Genomic DNA, 19,796 nt, shown 5'->3' on the forward strand with positions numbered 1-19,796 from the left:
CACAACAGCTCTGGAAAAGCTGAGTTGCTTTGTCAGCCTCTGAATTCTTTCTCCTCCCACTCACATTCATGTTTTGAGAATCTACTAAGTTAAAATCAGTAAAAATCCACTAAAATAAAAACCTTGGAATGTCCCACTGTAGTTGCATTACGTTTCTTTTTTTTTTTAATAGAGCATATAAAATGAAAACTTTACAGTGAGGTTAGTTAACTGCACATCAGCACTTTTATTCAGACTGGTTTTGCAGCTATTAATCCCCAATACAGAGACAGAACGCTGATGCATTGGTCTAGGACCTCTCCAGATAATAGTTCAAATCCATTCTGATGACACAGAAAGGGAGTTTCATTGAATCACCTGAGTCCCTTCTAGATACGTCACACTGCACAATAACTCAACATCCACACAGCAGAGAGCTCTAACTCTGGCAGAGAAATAAAACTAAGGATTACCTTCCGGCTTCAGTGAGCTGCAGTCATGGAAAACAAGTGAGAGTTTGCTCAAATAATTGTAGGCAAGTACTTCATCAGGCTCTGCCCGAGGTATCTTAGGTAAACCATCCCGTTACCGTGGTGCAGCAGCACAGCAACCCTTTCCATCGCTCCTCTGTGATGCTCTGAGTCAGACTCTCTTGCATCATTAGCACTGACCCCACAGCAAGCGCGGCGCTGACCTTCAGCAGAACGGCAGGAACACAGACCACAGCAGTCAAGTAATTTTAAAGAATTTTAATACAAACTTAATATAAACTATTTCAGTCCCTCTTAACATGTAAGACACTGACTCAAAATACTTTTATACCTTTTTTCAAGTATTGCACAATGTAGGTACAAAATTAATATTTACGATTACATTTTCTTCCATAATATATAGCAAAAATCTTTAAACTTTTAACAGAAAATACAATTTGTGTTTCTTTTGAAAAAAGCAAATATTTCGTACATTTTAATTCCACCACTAAGGAATATTCTGTACACAACTTTTTTATTTTTTTTTTTTAGAATTGATGTCTTTAAGATGGATATCTTACAATTTCAGTAAAAAAAATACAACATGAAGCTGCTGCAGCTGTCACAGATCACTGTAGTAAAAAGATATAAATGCAATACCATGTTGTAGAAACAATATATATACTCTGATATTTTACAAACTTTGTACTAAATTAAATTATACAATTAGAAAAAGACCAATAAACCCACCTATTAGTGCCAATTTTTTAAATATATATACACATATATGTTTGTGTACATATATATATACACACATGAAAAAAATCAGCCACGTCCTTGCTATATCTTAAATACTGTAAGAGGCCATATTCTGAGAGTATATTTTTGTAATGTACAGTCAGTATAAAATAATTTTGTGCTTGGTTGGCAAATGAAAAGAAAAATGATGCATGTTGTATTTATCTAACCAAGCCTGAATGTATTCATACTATAAGCCTTACAAAAAAAAAAAATCTCAAGAGGTGGAAAAAAGATACACCCTTGGGTACGTGCATTTTAACTTGTACAATAGTATTTACTTGTATTTCACTGCCGGTTTATTTTTAGTTAGCCATAACTGGCTGGAATTGCTGGTTAGAATACTGCATGTTGTTTAAACTAAAATTCAAGCCATCCACAAAAGACTTCTCATTTAGACCTCCATAGGCTGCAAACATGTCAAAGGCATTGCTGTACTGGAGAGGACTGAGGTTAAGGGGGCTGTCACCAGGAAAGATGCTACTGGTACTACCTTGACCCTGCATGTTGGGGAAAATGAACTCCTTTGCGTTAGGAGAAAGGGCAGAAGTCTTCTGCTGTTGTTGCTGCTGCTGCTGCTGACTGCCTAAGCCAAGCCCGTAGAGAGAGTGCATGGAGGAGGAAAGGGCTTTCTGCTTCAACAGGTCATTGACATTCAAGCCAAGGTTGGTGGGAGAGGTGCGGGCGACCTTGTTGCTACGGCCGCTATTCTTCATTTTGGTCGAGCCAAACTTGGTGGCAGCAAATGTGGCAGTGGTGAAGGTTAAAGGCTGAGTGGAGCGGGGCATGAAAGTTGGGCTCACAGCAGCAGAGTGACCAAAGGGAGGAGAAGGAGAACTAGACACTGAAGATGCTGGGTCGCTAATTGGCATGAACACCTGGGCCTCTGGGTTAAAGCTGTTCTTGATTTCCTTATCCAACTCACATCCATTTTCATTATCATCCACATAAAGCACTTTCACTGGTCCCTTTTCACCGATTTGGTATGAAACCTCAAACGGGTCGATCCAAACACTAAGATCCTGAGGCAAGTTGCCACGAACATCATCAATGTCCAAACCACTCTCTTTGGATGCTTGTTCAATGACCGGGTCCACTTTCTCCCCTATATGTATACATCTAAACCCTGATCCTTTGTATGGCTTTTCTGGATACCAGTGCCCTTCATACTTCTTCTTAAGAAGTCTTTCAAGCTCTTCACCAAAAATGTTGACACGTCGTCTGGGAAGCTTATTGTACAAATATGAAATAATAAAATTGAGTGCTACTTGGATTTCAAGCTGCATAGCTGCTATGCCACAAAGTTATAAGTCTGTTTCAAAACCCGAAGAAGAAAGTGTTCAAGATGCCACAGGGAAACAAAATTTCATTCAGAGTGCTGATTTCTAGTTGATTATTATCCTTCACCTTGAGTGCTCTTGTTCCTTTAAGAAAAAACAAAAGCAAACACATCCAAATAAGGAAAGCATAAGATCGAGCTCCAAAGGCCTATTCCTTTAGCTTCACTTTCTGCATAAAGTAGATTACTTTTAAGTCAAAAAACATGCATCAAACTTATTTGTGTTGGTGCCCACGGAAGGTGAGGATGCCAGCTACGTTCAGTATGACTTACAAGCGATACTGCAGAAGATGCACTAGGCATGTGTTTACATATACAGCATGGGGCATCTCTGAATCACATGAGCTTGCCGTTTAGTTATTCACAAAGCTGCAAGGATATTTTTTTAACACATCACAGAACTGCCAGGCCTGTCGAGGGTTCAATTACCAACCCGTATTTGGATGATTTATAGTACTCAGCTGCAAAATTTAGCACCAGACTATTGGTTTGGCTTGAAAGGTCTTAGTTCTAGGGTCATTTGTCATCTTAAAGTTTGCAAACACATCGGCTGCACCGTGAGCTACAGAATTATAAAAATGTTCACAGTCGCTTCAGAAGATTTCCCACAAACAGCTGAAATTATGCAACATTTACTTGAAGTCCAAGCAAATCATCTGCATAAACTGCGTGCTGGCAAAATTATGCTAACTGAAGAGAAAATGTCCGCTGTACATACACCACAATCCTTCTCAGAACAGCTAAAATGATAGTGCAGCCAATGCATACAAAACAGATGCACGGATCTTCTGCCGGGAGGGTGGTAATGAGGGTGAAATTATTACAATACATTAATTCACAGATTTTTTGTTCCCTTTCTAGAAATTGCTTTATGTTATCGGGTGCAGTATATTAATAAATACTAAATTCATATTTTGTGTAGCCTATAGTTGAGATTTCATAAAGTTACGAGGGCTGACAGGGCTTCAGACAGCTTCAAAAACAATTGCTTATCGCCTTTTTCAGTGACTCCATTTTATATTTAATATAAAATATGGTTGCCACTCCTTCACAAAGGACAAAAGAGAAATTAGCTAGCTGAAGTTAAAAAAAGGACAAGGATCCAGTGTTAGCACCAGGTACTGCTAACAAAAATTCCGCAGTACCGCTGAATAAGGTACTCATCCACAGGAGACACCTTTGTTCAGAAAGTTCCAATGAAACAAAAAATGTATTTTTCTGCTCAAGTTAAACACCCAAGGAGAATGCCTATGTTTGTGCTTTTCTGCACTGCATCAATTTGGAACAAAAATTGGCGTAGCTATACTAAAGATTAGAGAAATCAAAATCAGTATCAAAATCTGTTAACAATGTGAATACTTTTTTTTTTTAATTTCTCGTTCCAAATAATCCCCTTATGAAGTCTGCAGCCCTATAGTCTGCAGCCCTATTTCCAAGCCACTCGCCTTCTCCCCAGCACGGTACAGGAATAGTTTGAAAGCCTGTACGATAAGGCGACCTTTAAACGTTTGCTGGATCAGCAATGGGTGGGGATAAGGAAAAGATCAAGGGCAAACAGAAGATATTTACAAAAGGGACACAATCAGTACAGAAAAGCTGATTGGGTGGTTATAAGGGGCATTTAAAAATGATTTATTAATCCATCTGGTTTGTTTCCCTTCCTCCGTGTCCTTTAGGAATCAAACGATCCTTTCAAGGTGCACCAGGCAGAGGCTATGAATTTTTCTAAGCCCAAAAACTGATCAATGGTACAAGCAGCTGATCAAACACATCAGGTTGATCATTTCCAACTTTTTTTTTTCTTTTTTTTAAATTTAAAGAGCTCAGTGTTTGTCAGGGATCCGAGCCCGTTAGGGCTCTGCTGGCAGAGCCCTGGCGCTGGGGGTTAAAGGCAGGAGCCTTAAGCACTGTGGGGAGTTACATAACCTGGCAGTCGGGTCTCATTAGATTTCTGCTCACAGCCCTGGGAGCTCCGGCAACAGCAGGAGGAGGAGGAGGAAGAACAACATTTTCCGAGCCCATAAGAAAGAAAATGAAGGGAAGGAAGGGAGATGACTGGAAGAAGGGGAGGGGGGAGGCAAGGCCCTCTCCTCAGCACGCAGGCCGGCACCCCGCGCCCGGCGACACCCCTCTCCGCCCCCGCCCCCCGCCGGGGCAGGGTCCTAGAGGACGGCTGCCAGCGCTGCCCGGAGCGGCCCGGCGCAAGCAGCAGCGATTAGTCAGCCGGCAGCGCTCACTCCTCCCAGGCCAAGTGCGTCCAGGGACCGCCTTGGGAGGGACCCGGCCGCCCGGGCCGTGCCATCTCTCTCCCCCAGACCCATCTCTGCGGGGCTGCCAGCGTCCCCCGTGTCCTCCTTCCATCGGGCTCCTGTGCCGCCGCGGCCTCCACAGCACGACGGCCCTTCCCCTCCCCGCGAGACCGTGCCCGCCTCAGTGTCCGTCACCGCGGGGTCGTGACCGCCACGGCACGGCCCGGCCGGGCCCGTCTCGACACCCCCGCCTCAGGGGCCGGGGCCGCCGGGCCGGACGATCGCCGCCTCAGCGGCCGGGGTCGGGCGGTGGCTGTCTCGAGCCCACCCCCCGTCAGGGCGGCCGGGGCCGCGCCCGCCTCAGGGGGCCGGGCGGCGGCTGCCTCGGGCCCTCGCTCGCCTCCCGCCCCGGGCCGGCCGACGGCTGCCTCGAGCCGCCCCCCCCGCCTCACCGTCTGCCTTCGGCCCGGACCCCCGCCCAGCGCGCACCCCCCCCCCACGCCGGCTCGGGCCGTCCCTCCGCTCTCGGCCCAGCGGTACTCACCCGGGTGGGCGTACGGGGGTTAGTGCAAGCAATCCCGGCAGGGGTGTGAGTGCGGGGGGCGGGTGTGTGCGGGGGGTGGGGGGGGCGCGGCTCAGCACCCGACCCCCATCTCCGAGCGCCGGTTCCCTCGGCGAGGATGGGAGGGGAAAGGAAGGAGGAAAAAAAAAAAAAAGGGAGGGGGGAGGGTTGGAAAAAAAAAGGGGGGGGAGGGAAAGGGGGGGAGGGCTGCGCTGCTCACACCCCCACGACGGGCGCGCTCGGCCGCCGCAGCTGGGCTCCTCCTGCTACTGCCTCGCCGGGCGCCGCGCCCCTATATATCGCCTCCCTTCCCCCGCCCCCCGCCGCGCCCCCCCCGCCCGGCCCCGCCCTGCGCCGGCAGCACCCGGCCCGGCCCCGCCCGCCGCGCCTCGCCCCGGCCCCGGCCCCGCCTCCGCGCGCGGGGCCCCGCCGCCGCCTCCCCTTCCCCCCACCCCGGCGCGGAGGGGCCGCTGTCAACGTCAGCTCGCTCCTCGCCTCACAACACCGTTGCGTCACTGACTACGTCAAACCCTGCCCTCGCGCCCCTCGTCTCCGCAGGGATATGAGGGGGAGGGGAGAGGAGGTGGGGGGGAGAAGGGGCCCGCGCTGAACTACATCTCCCATGACCGCCGCTGCGGCGCGGGGGGCGGGCGGCGACGGCCCGCGGGGACCTCGGCAACGGCGGTCGCGGGTCCGCGTGGGCCGGCAGCCCGCCCGCACGGCGCGGAGGGAGGGGGGAGCGAGGGCACGGCGCAGCCGGCCCCGCACGCTCACAGACGGGCGGCCGTGCTGCGTCCCCGAGCCACCGGCGCGGCCCCTCACCTCAGCGAGCGGCCAGCGAGGCCCCTCGGCGGTGGTATTGGCGGCGGTGGCAGCAGCAGCCGTGCCCACCCTGCCGGGACGGGTCGCAAAGCAATACCCCGCCCGCGCCCGGCCGGTCCCTCTCAGCCCCCTCTCCCCTCCCCGCCGCGGCTAAAAATACTCCCCACAGGTAGCAACGCTGGGCGATTGGCTGCCTGCCCGCCCGGGTAGCCGCCTGATTGGTCACTCGGTATCGAGGAGGAAGACGTCAAACCCCAGTTTTGGGGGGAAAAAGGTCCCGGGGGGTGCGGAGCGGGGGGGATGGTGCGGTCGCCGCCTCAGTGCCCGCGGGACCCTCCGAGGGGAGGCGCGGGGCGGTGTGTGAGGGGGCCGAGGCAGCCGCCGGTGCCACGGTGCCTGGTTTGGGCCTGTCCGGAACAGCCGGCGGCCCGGCCCTGCGGTAATCCTGATGCGGGGCACGGCTGCATCCGACGGCGGCGGCCGGGGGAAGCGGCGGAGCCTGCGAGCCGGCGCCGCGACCGCCTCCTCATTCACCGGGAGACGCGGGGATGGGGACCAGGCCCGGTGGCAGCAGAGCCGGGCCCTCTGGTCTTTAGAACCTCTCTGGCTTTGCTCCTCAGGTGTCACCTGCGGGCACAACGGGCACGGTTGGCTTCAGACCCACGAGCAAGGCCGAGTTTGAAGGACAAGCCACAGAGGGTTGGGGTTTGGGTTTTCCCCCCCTCCTCTTGCTCTGTGTTTGTACAATAATAAGGCGTTTTGGCATAAACGCGGCATGGGCCCCAGGAGAGATTTGGAAACGCGAGTTGCAGGAGATGCCAGGACTTTAACCCTTTGGAGCTTAGAATATATGGGAGACTGTGGCGGCACCAAACCCTGAAGGGAAGGAAGGCGGCGAGGGCAGCAGTTGGGATTTTCCACAGCTGAAAATTCCTGCCAGAAGGCCTAATTCACTGTAGAGCACATAGCTTTTATTCAGATGCGTGGCTGTTGGTGCTACTGTGATTGCAGCATTGCAAGCAACTTGAAAATCTGAATTCATATTTGGAATAGTTATGATTTTTTACCCCTATTTTTTCCCTCCCCTTTTAACCATAGAGGGTTGCATGTGGCTTCGGTGAGAATTGGGATGGAAAATAAAACATTGAGATTATAAAATTCGAAGCATTGGCAGCCGGGAGACTCCTGAGAATTGCTGTAGCGCGGCTGGGAATCCAAATGAAAGTCTTGGGCTTTTTTTTTGTTTGAACAACTTGTATCATTACTTTTTACCACAAAAATTAAGAGGCAATGTAGAGTAACTGATGGAACAGATAAGGTGAAAAGACAAATACAGGTGTTCCGTTGTTTGTGTTGTAGTTTGGGGTGTTTTTTTTTTAATTAGAACTTTAAAATCTCCCTGGTACAAGAACCGCTGCATGAATTGACAGGTGACATCAGCTCTGCCAGTGAGCGGTTCGGCGTGTCGCTGTGCTCAGCTCTGCGCTGAACGGGGCAGCACTGGATTTCCCTTTGAAGTGGGAAAAACCTGCACGTCTCCCTAGAAGGAAGTTTAGAAGGAGGTTTTCAGGTGAGATTCAGCGAAGAACTTTACAAATGGAGTAACTGTGCTGCTGAGTTGCTAAAAAAAAAAAAAGCAAAATGAAAGGTTGTAAAAGCAGAGGCTTCCTTTGGAATGGCTTTAACGTGACATGAGAAGCGTTAGGAATGGAATTAAATATACAGGGCTAATATATTTATGATCAAGGCAGCGGTGGGATCCTTTAAAGCTGTAAAAATGGTGATGTACTTTTCTGTGGCTTATGCAAAGGAAGCTTCTAATGCAGTCAGTGCTAAAATTGCATGCTGTTGAGCAAATCCGATGTTAAATGTTAAAGACGGGTGCTTGCCCTAAGAATAACCTCTCCAGATCAGCAAGAATCAAGCCTGCTGCTTTCCAGTGCACCACTGAAAGTTCTGATTTACCCTCGTTTGCCTGAAAATAAAATTCTGACTTTTGAACCACAGTGAGGGTTACGTTGTCCACCTGTAACATAGAAGAAGTAGGTGACCAAACTGTAGTGAAGTTAAATTGTTAGCCCCTAAACCCAGGGTCTGATCCAGGATCACTTGTATTCTTGAGACTCCAGCTGGCTTTTTGAGCCACAAAGAGGTCAGAATAGGCCCTGAGGTATTTTTCAGTCCTTTTGATTAATACACAGCAATAACAAAATGTCTTCCTCTCCCTGCTAGAAAAATCTTTAAAAATGCAATCAATACAAAATAACAATCCCAGCAGCAAAGTTTTACTCGTGTTGCCAATTCTATTCAACTGCAAGATTAATCTTAAAAGAAAAGAAAAAAGATAGATTCTTGTATTTCCTGACAGACCTTGAGGATTTTTCTCCCCAGCAGAGCAAATCAAGAGAAGCATTTCAGAGCATGGGCAGGGAGGCAGGAGTGAGATTAGAAGTAAGACGACTTTCTTAATCTACAGTAAAAGAGAAGGACTTTGATCTCGTCCCATATCCTGCACTGCTGGCCAGCAAGAGCCGTCACCAGCATCCAGTCTACAGTTTCTGATTGCTGAGTTGAGTCTCTAGAGCCAAGATCTCTGCATTGCCAGAGACCTACATCTCTACAAGACTGTGTGGTCTCTACAAAGGGAAATTCTTTTTTTCTACTAAAGGAATCTAAATTTGGTTCCTCAAATAACCGATGATGCTCTTTTAAAATCTAAATCACTAATATTTATTGATCAGTACAATACCAAAACCCAACATTGTTTAAAGGAATTAAAAATATTTAAAGAAATTTTTACTCATCTCATCCACATGGACAAGAATTTAAGAGCAGTAAAATGCAAGGCTTAAAATTTCCACCACCCATCTTTGTCCTTTTCATCTTGTCTGCTAAAGGAACGTTGCTCTTCCTTACAGAGTGTATAAGATCTATCCTGACAGAGGACATAAAGCTTTGCAATGTATATTGCTGAATATAGTACAGTTTCTTTTTTAACACATTCCTATTTAGGGAAATGGTTCTCCTGAGCATGGGTGCCTGGGCTTTGATTTGGAAAGCTTTTCCCATTGTATTCACCCCTCTCTAGGCCAGTTTTATCCATTCACTGATTTTAACGTGTGTTCCCTTTCCCCATCATCTATCAGAGTGAGCGACCAAGGCTGGCTGCTCTCCAGCATGTATCTTAACAATGGTTTTGAAATGCAGCGTAGATTCTTTCACATTCCATGTGAATCTCTGCTTATGCAGAGATTTTTCCATAAATACAGACTGTAGAGGGTGTATATACCTGCCAGGTGTTGCCCAGCTCCAGGAGCTCTCTGACCACGAAGATATTTTTAGATGGGAACCACAAAATGAGCTTTTATGTAATGTTTTGATGGAGTGAAGAATAACCAAGAACAGAGATCAGCCAAAACCAGAGAAGTTCACGGGGCATCTTCCAGGAGAGCCCCAAGCTCGTCCCTCATTACGTGAAGGGCTGGCTGGCAGGGGCTGCTGCATGTGGCTTCCTACGCCGAGTTAAGTGCAGGCATGGCAGATGTGTGTGCCGTTAATTCTCGCTTGCAGGCTCTTATCCCCAGGGCAAACAGCCGCCCTCAGTATCCTCCTGCACACGTCTGTCTGCCTCCACAGCAACCCACGCTGTGCCCGGGCTTGTTCCTCTGGAGCAGAGAGGGCTGAGGAATGGGATTAGTGTCCTGGGGATGTGGGAGCGTGTGGGGAAGGGCTGGGAGGAAGAGGATCTGGTTAGGAAGATGTCCATCGGGCTTGACAGAAGTAGGGTTAATCTTGCCACAGAGTGGGGGGGGGAATAGCCTTTGAAGTGGAAGTGTCACAGAATCACAGAGTGTTAGGAGTTGGAAGGGACCTCAAAAGGTGATCTAGTCCAACCCCCCTGCCAGAGCAGGATCACCCAGACTAAATCACACAGAAACACATCCAGGTGGGGTTTGAATGTCTCCAGAGAAGGAGACTGCACAACCTCTCTGGGCAGCCTGTCCCAGGGCTCCCCTCACCCTCACAGTGAAAAAGTTTCTCCTACATTCACATGAAACTTCCTGTGCTCCAGCTTGCACCTGCTGCCCCTTGTCCTGTTGCTGGCCATCACTTACCCCATATGGAAGGAGGGAAATACTGTGGGGAAAGGGGGGGAAGGAAGGACACAGGGTACAGTGGTGAGGGGCTGTGATTGTGAGAACATCCTGTCCTAGAAGCCCAGAAATCTCAGGTACCAACCTGCATGCGATGCGCTGGGGCTGATGTGCCCCACACAGCTCAGCCAGGCAGGCAAAGCCAAACACCAGCAACAGAAGCTCCTCTGCTATTACAGTGGATGATGCTTGTGGCTCTGATGATGCCAAAACGTCAGAAACTTGGCTATCAAGAGCTGGAGCTTGTATGCCAAGGTTTGAGATGTAGTTTCCAGATCTGGGTATCCAGAGCTCTGTGCAGTTAGTATACTCTGGAAAAAAAAGCTGGTACTTTCTTAGATATTTGTGTCTCTTCTTTAAAAAAAGAACAGGAAAAAAATATTTTACTGGGCCAGTATCAGCAAGGGGGACTGATCTGTGGGAGCTGGGAGCTTGCAAGGACATCACTCCTTCCTAAGTGGCACGCTACGAATGTTACAGCTTACTTGGCAAAGGTTACTGGCGTCCTGAGCAAGACACAGAAGGCAGCTGCTGGGTAAGAAGGAAAAATAAACCAGGAGAAACCTGACACACTTCAGTGAAGACTGCACCAAAGCTTTGCTCTTCCCAAAGGTTCAGCCACTTTCAAGGATGGAATAAAAAGGGGTTTGGGTTTTTTTTTTTTGTCCTGAAGCTGGTAGGAGGGAGGATCTGTTCTTGAAGAGGAGCCCGAGAAGTGACATTGTGAGAATGGGGTGTAGATCTCGAGAGGGCCGGGTAGAAGGAGTGAAATGAGGAGTAAGGGACTTAAATAAAAATGCTGGGAAGAATCATGGTGACAGGTAGATAGATACAGCAATAAGAGGGGGGAAAGGAGAATGGGGAAAGTTTAATGAGTATCAGAATTTTCTATAGCTATGAATAAATGGGCTGAAGAAGGAGGAAGGAAGGAAGATTGATGTGATACCCTAGAGAGGTTGACCTTTGAGGAAAGTTTTAATAAAATCCAATATATTTTTTTCCTCACGCTCACCTTTGCGCTGGGATTCTGCCAGTTTCATGTCAGGTAGTTCTGCAGTACCTGCTAATAGATACAATGATGAGGTTAGGACTGTCCTAGCTGATAGCCACGTAACTTCTTAGTTCATCAGCTTCACAAGCTTTACTGTGCTCGTTACAAACAATGATTCATAAACAGTTTTAAAGAGATAGAAACCTGCTTTTTAAAGAGCTGGAAGGATTACTTCTTGTGCCAGCATTTAGAAGTAGCAATCAGAAGATGCCTCAACTTCTGCAATAAAATCTGGAACAAAATATAACTGTGACATCCCTGGGTCTCACCTGGTTCTTGACTTAGAGCAACCAAGAACAGCTCACTTCTGCAATAAAAACTGGAACTAAATATAACTGTGGCATCCCTGGGTCTCACCTGGTTCTTGACTTAGAGCAACCAAGAACTGCTCAGTAAGAAACCACCCATGTTTTAAGCTTTCAGATGATAAGCAACCTATTTTCTAGAGTCTCTGGCCACTGACAGGGTTCCTCGTGCCTGCTGCAGTACCTTTACTAGCAACAACAGGGCTTTGTGCAGAGCCCAGTGCTCGCTCAGGGCTTTGAGAGCTTAGTTAGTGACTGGTAGATGACGTGCAGACTATCCCATTTAGGAAATCCAAGGGTTACAGGTATTGATCCCGGGTCTGAGAGCAGTAATTTGAGAAGCGCCAAGTTAACCTCCTGTGCTGTCAAGCTGTGACAATGTGAATGATGATGGCTTCAAAGTAAAGTGAGTTCAGATGTCAGTGTCTTGATGAATACAGCCTGAAAAGCTTTCTCATGAGAGGAGGATCATTGAAAACTATCTTCATATGAATAAAAAAGCAAGGGCGCTTCTTTTCAGACGAACAGAAACCTAGTGACTGTATTTGTGCAGGCACCAAGAGCTTCGTTGAGTGGAGAGATGCCAGCTTATGACAGCTGAAGGTTTGACCCTGAATCTTTAAGGGTATTATCCACTGGTTAAAAAAAAAAAAAGAAAAAGCCAATGGAAATTTCTCTTTGAGTGAGTTCACTGCACTCCAGATCTGGCCCTTATTCAACTCTTATTAAAGTCCATCGAGTCATGGTGACAGGAATAATGGAGGGGAATGACGATTCAAGCTGTGTGTTTGCTCCTGAGACATACAAAGTGGATTTTAACACAGTTTGTGTATCCTGTTTTTAATGCGGTTCATGTCTCCTGTTGATGTAACGAACAGTTCACGGAAGACCGAACCTGTCCCTGGCACTGAAACAATCATTCAGTTTAAATCACTGATTCAAAGCATAATAAATCACTAATTTCCTCTCCGACTTCTGATTCCTAAAGGTATAATTCTCCAAAATAGCATACCACGTGCCTTAAAAGATGAAGCAAAAGGCCCAATGAGCATCACATCTTTCCTGAACTGATGGCAAACCGGCGTGCAGACCTGGAGCCACACCTGGACATCCCCCAGGATGGTACTCTTGGGACTTCTCGATGGAGCAGCAGCAGGGGAAGTACACAATTCTTCTATCTCACAGGTCACAGGTCTTTACTGTGTGGTGGACAGGCTGAGCAGTCCTCATGTACCTACGTATGTATCACCCACTTCATGACAGCAGGACGCTTTCTCTTGAACACACAGACCAGCAGGAGCTGTTATCTCGTATGCTGTCATTAATGTGCACACAGCAGTGGATCTGCCTAGTCTCAAGAGTAGCCATAACCAACAACTTCAGGAGAAGGGATAAACCAGCCCTGTTGCACAATTACATTGGGTTTGGTGTTGGGAAGAAGAGACTTTTTCTTGATCCCACATCATGATTAGCTTACACACTGGAAAATGAGCACTCAGTGACATACTTTGTATTGTAGCTAATGTAACTCCGATCTGTGAAGGTGATTCTGCTATATGACCATATTATCTAAATTGCTTTGTCGCCAACGCATAGCAAACTGAATATAAAATTGCCTGAACATAATTGAGTGCTGACTCACCCTCTGATTAGTGTAAATGGTGCAGTGTTCCAGGGCGTCTTGGAGCTTTCTATAGCCTCGCAATCCTGTGTGAAATCTCCAAGCAAACTTAGGTTTCATGCTCCTATTTGAGGCTAGATGCTAGAAATCCAGCTGCTGTCACAAGACATCTTCCCCCTGCTTCGTTATCTTGATCAATTTTGTGCTGAAACTCTCATCTTTCATCCTGGCTGGTGCAGTCGCCTCCCTTGTGATTATTCCAACTCGCGGCTCTCCATATTCATCGCCACTCTCTGAGCTCCAACTCTCTTTAGTTTCTAAGACTACATAGCCACCAATGTTTTCTCACCAAGTGCTTTTCCATCAATTCCCACAATTTCATTTCAGTCAAATACAAGGCTGCATCATTTTACACACATCACACTGCTCGGCGCAGACTTTTAATAGAAGCACCCGCAAACTCGGCCCCAGGTATTTTAAATGGGCACCTTTCTTTTTTCTCCTCTTGAAAAAGGCTTCCTATTGCAAAGCTCCAAGAACAATTTTCGGGTTTTGAAATGAAGTGGAAGAAGGGCAATTTTCAGAAGCGATGCCAGAGACCCGAGGTGAACTGAGCCATGGACACTGGGCAGACAGCTCAAATTTAGCTGACTCTGGCACTGACAAGCCAGCCCTTGTGCCTTTGGGTAATCACTGTTCCAACTCCATCACACAGGTAGTGGAAAGAAGGAGCGGAAGAAGGGCTGTGACCTAAATAATTGGGATAACAGCAATTATTAACTAGCAATCCCACCCACAAGGATGGGCAGGAGATGCCAGCCCTGAGCTGGAGGATCTGGGATGGAACCAGTCACGCGAGTGCCAGGACTTGGTTTAGTTTCCAGCTAGCTATGAACACCTTTCTTGCTGACTGAAGTGTTTCATTAGTAGCTGTTGAAAATTAGGTAGGGAAGAGGCTGAAATTTGTTTCTTTATACATGGGACTGGTTTTGTATCAGTTAATAACTCCGAAATGCAGAGAAACTGTGGCACCCACGTCAGGATTCGGTTCTCCAGAAGCACTTGTTGCTGCACAGCGTGACCTTGTTCCTTACCAGGAACTTTGACTTTTACTCTCTGGTAATAAATCATGCCTACCTTGCCTCAAAGAGGATAAATGTCATTTATCTCCAACTACAGAGAGCTGATAACGCAACTGTTCCTTCACGCCAGGAGACTGGGGATCAGTTACCCAGAAGTTCTCTTTCATGTCAGATCAACTTTTCCCCAAGTACTTCCTTCCACAGAGTAGAGTGAAACTCAGTTGGAATGTATTTCCAGAGACAAATAATAACAAAGACACAAGATAAATAATAAAGTTGTTTAAACTCACCATACCTACGGTACAGACGCGTGAATGTGAAATTCAGAGCTGACCTAGAGCTGGGTCAGAATCCAGCCAGAATTAAGGATCTGATCTCTTCCAGCCAGTGTGCACAAACACTGTACCTTGGTAAAATACAGACACGTTTAGGAGATGTAATAAATACATTTCAAAAAGGAATCTCCAGGGGGGAAGAACGCAACACATTCTGAGATTAAAATAAAAGAGTGTCTGAGCCCTTCAAAGGTAGCAATGAAATAGATAAAAATATCCTTGGCTTCCCCAGAGGGGTTGGTTGTTACTCCCAGCCCAGATCTCTCGCTTATGTTACGAGAAGTACATTTTCAAAGGGGGAAAATCCAGACGTTCAAGCTCAATATTCCCAGTCAGAGTGTTCCTGCGAAATGTTTGACATCAACCTGTCCAAGTGACATCCAAATGGGGATGGTGGAAGTATTAATGTCCCCGATTCAGCTGAATCAGGGAAGTGCCTAGATGACAAGGAAGATCATCACCAGAAGACTCGCGGGAGGCTCCCAGGGATTTGCAGCACGGAGCGATGTGCGCCGACGGCTGCATCGCAGCAGTCATGCTAGTGACTGAGTGTTTAAACCTCTCCTCTACCACAACTGGTGGGCTGTTCAGCCACCGTTAGGCTGCTTGGAGGAGCATGGGCAGAGCAGGGAGACAGGGGACCCTCAGCTGAAAGCCTGAGACTACTTCTGCGGTGAAGATAAGCCCTCAGATAGAAATTCTGCAAAGGAATGTGGCCAAGCAGACTGTCACCGTGGAAGTCTTGAAGCAGGCAATCAGTCAACCCTTTAATGAACAGAAGAAGATACAAGATGGTCAGGGAAGAGTACACATCTTAAAAGTGCTGGAGAAACAAGGCTGAAACACATCTCGTTGCTGATCAGCAAGGCAGTGGAGGTTTTTGAAGAAGCAGTAGTGCCTGCACCATCAAATAGGAGCAACTGTGCTGGTCCTGCCCTGAGGCTTGTGCTCTAAAGTATAACTAATGAGGGTAAAGGCACTGAGGAAAAAAAAGCTTCCGCAGAATCCCTTTTCTAAGGCCTTTGATTTTACTGGAACATGCATGGCAGCAAAATTCACATAGCCAGTGGGAAAGCTGTGTCCTGGCCTGACCCTGCCACAGAAAACAGCAAAACAAAGGGGCAAGGATCTCGGGTCACATTTGGGGAGGATCCATGATTCAGCATGTCAGTTTACTAAATCTCCTCTAATTTGTCACATAATGAGGGAGCGGGGTAAATACCTGCAGCTCCAGGCTGCTGCTTCACTGCAGAAAGGCATGGCCCAGACAGTGACAAGCGTCTGAGGAATAAATGACTCTCAATTAGGACAGTAGGTCAGAAAGAGCAAGATGATTCATATCCAAGACATACTCCAACCATCCACAATAACACTCAGCAATTCTATAGAGCTTCACGTCTTTAAAGCCCCTGCAAACACCCTGTCCTTTCCATGCCGCTGGCGGGTGCCAGGCAGCGCTCGAGACCTGCTAATTCTGGGAGTAATCGAGGTGAACTGGGGGGAAACGACTTCCAGTGTCCTTCCAGCAAAGGGAAGGAATGAGGCAGCTCTGCCCTGGTCACAGCATGCCACCATCAGTCTAGAAATCAGAGGGCATGGAGACTCACACCCCAAAATTAATAAATAAGGTGCCCAGAATTATTGGCCTCTTTTAGGGAGCTGGCTGTACACAGCTTTCCCAGGAGTAAGCCCTGGGTCACAGCAGACGGGGTTTAGGAGTGCTTGGCTCCTGGGTTCACAGCCTGACAATGCCTCCGCTCAGCTGTGCAAATCGTATTTTACTTGCTTGACTGTGAGTTGCTGGGCAGTGGGATGTAATTTTCCACGCTTGCAGTTGGCGCTCGGTTCTACCTTGACTTGCATTTGGCAGCACAAGCTCTGCCAACATTGTTTCACCTCTTTGAAAAATAATAATTAAGAAGCCTGGATGATAGGTGTGTACTAGTACCCAGGAGTTCAATGGCCAGCTCTAACCTAGGCACCACGTTTTGCCACTCTGCAACAAAATCTCTATCCCAGGTTGACTTCAAGAGTGGGATATCAGAAAAAAACTCAGGGATGCCAGACACATGCTTGGTTGACTTTGATCTCTCTGAAGACAAATCTTTTAAAGTTCAGATCAAGGAATCATTTAATGAAACAAAGAAATCGTGCTGCTTGTATCAGTTCCGGATATAAATAAACCAGCTAGAAATAAACAGGAGTAAGGCGAAGGTAAGGGAGACAGCCACGCTCTGCAATGTCAGTCCAAAGTGACTGTCTGATGGATGATAGCATGGCTGGCTTGGAAAAAAAGTCAGAGTTTAAAAGTCTTGCTGCCAGCCATCTGGCAAATCTTCCAAAATATATTGCAGTGAAACTTCACTCAATGGTTACCTTTTTTAATTTTTTTTTTGCATCTCCTGCTGTTAAGTCAGTCTATTTATTTAAGTGTGGTGAGGATTTGGAAATCTCCAGCAGGACTCTGTCCTCAGGGACTCGTTACGGTCCTCCCCATGGCCGACCCATTGTTCTTCCCTCCACCAGTCTGCCACATACACATCATCTTTCCCGAAGGAAAGATGCTCTCATACATTTAGGGGCGTCGCTCTGATACCGAGCGCATCCGTGGAGCTGCAGACTCACCGTCTGTTCGCAGTTGGCAGGTGCCTTTCCCTTGGGCAGGGAGGCAGGAGTTCACGGCAGTGGGATTTACAGCACACCCGTCCCCTTGCTCCAGAAGCATCGTTACTTCTTCCTTGGGACTGAAGGGCAACGTTCCATACTTCTGAACAGTACAGGACTTCCTGTCATAACTGAGTGATTTGGACTCTGCACCTCAGCAGGCAATAGTAAATATTACCACTGGCCATTTCCTAATTATCTGTAGCAACACAGAGCGAGAAAAAAAATACAATCACTAAAAAAATTAAAACAATCCTTTTCCATCCCATGAAAAGTTAATAACTCTTTGGAGAACAGGCTGCCCTGCTGCATATTAATTATTTTTGTTTCCCCCTGTTTCATCAGCTCCTCCCACCTGGTCCATAATCAGCTGTAATCGAGTCCATGACCCCCCTGAACTGCTGTAGGCACGATGGCTCGTGGCCATGGTACTTCGAGTACCGGAACGCAGATACCCTCTGACATGCCGTCTGAGAGGCAGCTGGAGATCCTATCTGGTGACCAGACACTCCTGGGCTGTAACATGGGCTTGGGAAAAGCTATTTTCAACTTCAATGATCTTTGATACTGAAACAAGAGTTAACCTGGGTGGTGAGTGGAGATCGTCTGCTCTGAGAAATAAACCACGGGAGGGAGAAAGGTAGGAAGGTAACAAAGGAGCTCATTAGGAAGAGGAATTAAATTGAAAATGTGTGCTGATGGGAGAAAAAAAGCTGTTGCACCTCCCCATCACTGCGGATCAGGTCGCTGTCCCCCCTCAACACCAGCCATGCTCCTCTTTGTACTTCTCAGCCTTCTTAGGGAGATGGGGCCGAGCACCAAAAGCCGCCTGGCAGCAGCCCTCTAGCTTGTCTCCCCCTTGTTACAGCAGATTTTAGTAATTTTTAGTCAGATTGGTTTGGTTGTTAATACAGCCTTGAGTTTAATTTCACCACGTGCAGCGGTAACTTGTTAACAGGCTGCTCCAGGAGATCTTTGTAGGACAGTGGAAAGCAGGGAAAGGAAATAATTACAGCGTTTCCACCTACGGTACTCTGCTTCAGGGCAGGTATAAATAGATCCATAAGTGTTTGTTCACTTAAAAGAGACTTCAGCCTAACTGCTTTTTCAATTGCCAGCAGCAGAATTGATGGATTTTTTTTTCCTTCAAAATGAGGGCAAAGTTCATCTACTAAATATCACCCTCCCTTCCTCCAGCCCACAAGTACCATTTGAAAAGTTTCGGAGTTTTTACTAAATCCAGATGTTGGGTGTGTGAAAGTACAGGCAATTTTTCAAAACCATTATATTTTGGGGGAAAGGGAGGGCTAATTAGGTCAGAAAACCCAATTCAACTTCAGAACTAAGGAAATTAATGAAAAAAAAAAAAAAAGGAATTACATTTTGTTCACTTGGATCATCCAAAAAGCTCTGAACTGATTCATGCAAACAGAAATTCCCTTTGGAGTACCACCACAAAATTTCAAGAAAGCATTTGCTTAAGCATCTGAAAATGCCCCATTTCTTGTCAGGAGGCAGCCTAATAGCAGCGTGGGCACAACACAGCACCCAGCCCAGATGGAACTGGGGTCCCAGCAGGTCAGGGGGGATCGATCTCCAAGCAGGACAGTGGGGCCCTTGCTTCCAGCTCAAGCATCCCAGAAACAACTGTCCTGGTTTGAAGAAGGTGGGGAAGCCTCTCCTGGGGTTCCAGTGTACCTTGGTGGGAGTGGACAAGGAGCCCAGCATGGGTGGCCCATCCCAGGTACCCCGGAGCAGTACTAACACGGCTCCATCTGCCATCCCATGACTCCGGAGCCCAAAGCCCTGCCAACATCCACCTTTCCACGCATGAACCTGTTAACTCTGCTTCCCCACCGTGGGCTCACAGAAGTGTAGTAACCATTGTGTATGTAGGCTCCTCGGTGGCTCTGCTGACCGGCCTGACAAAGGCTTTCCAGGCAGACTGGCTGTACTCTGCCTCTGGGCTGGCGGGGTAAAGCCTCACCTCCCTGCTCAGCTACAGCACATAAGCGCACAGAGCACGTACTCTGCCACGGCCTATTGTTCCAGCTGCAGGTACTATATTTAACTGAACAATAGCTAATAAACAAAAGACATTTTAAGTGGTTTGTGGTGTCTGCTGAGCACCAGCTGCCCTTTTTGTTTTGCACTGTATCTTCGGTGCTGATGCTCAGGTCTCCTGGGCCCCATTCAGCTGCAAAAGCCCAAAGCTACAGTGAGAGGAACAAACTAATCTGATAGGGAAATAAAACAATTGATGGCTCATAAAAGCAAAAGAGACAGATATTTGAAGAGGAAGAAAGCAGAACAGATTCAAATCTAATTGTGAGTCCTACCACAGGAGTGCCGCAGCAGCAGCAAG

General features: G+C 47.5%; 1 protein-coding gene across 3 annotated transcripts; it reads right to left on the bottom strand.

Annotated features, from left to right (window-relative positions):
* Window positions 1-713: 713 nt before the first annotated feature.
* TOB1 (transducer of ERBB2, 1) lies at window positions 714-17,406 on the bottom strand. Of its 3 annotated transcripts, none has more exons than XM_084273537.1 (2): window positions 17,393-17,406; window positions 714-2,671 (listed from the first exon to the last, which is right to left on the bottom strand). In XM_084273537.1, exon 2 carries the CDS (start codon window positions 2,531-2,533, stop codon window positions 1,553-1,555), a length of 981 nt encoding a protein of 326 aa, XP_084129663.1. In that variant the 5' UTR covers window positions 2,534-2,671; window positions 17,393-17,406; the 3' UTR covers window positions 714-1,552. The 3 variants fall into 3 exon arrangements, with proteins under 3 accessions (XP_084129663.1, XP_084129662.1, XP_084129664.1); XM_084273536.1 differs by lacking the exon at window positions 17,393-17,406 and adding an exon at window positions 5,380-5,501; XM_084273538.1 differs by lacking the exon at window positions 17,393-17,406 and adding an exon at window positions 4,513-4,530.
* Window positions 17,407-19,796: the final 2,390 nt, after the last annotated feature.

The sequence above is a fragment of the Gallinula chloropus genome, assembly GCF_964237585.1.
Source record: "Gallinula chloropus genome assembly, chromosome: 20".
NCBI classification, from domain to species: Eukaryota; Metazoa; Chordata; class Aves; order Gruiformes; family Rallidae; genus Gallinula; species Gallinula chloropus.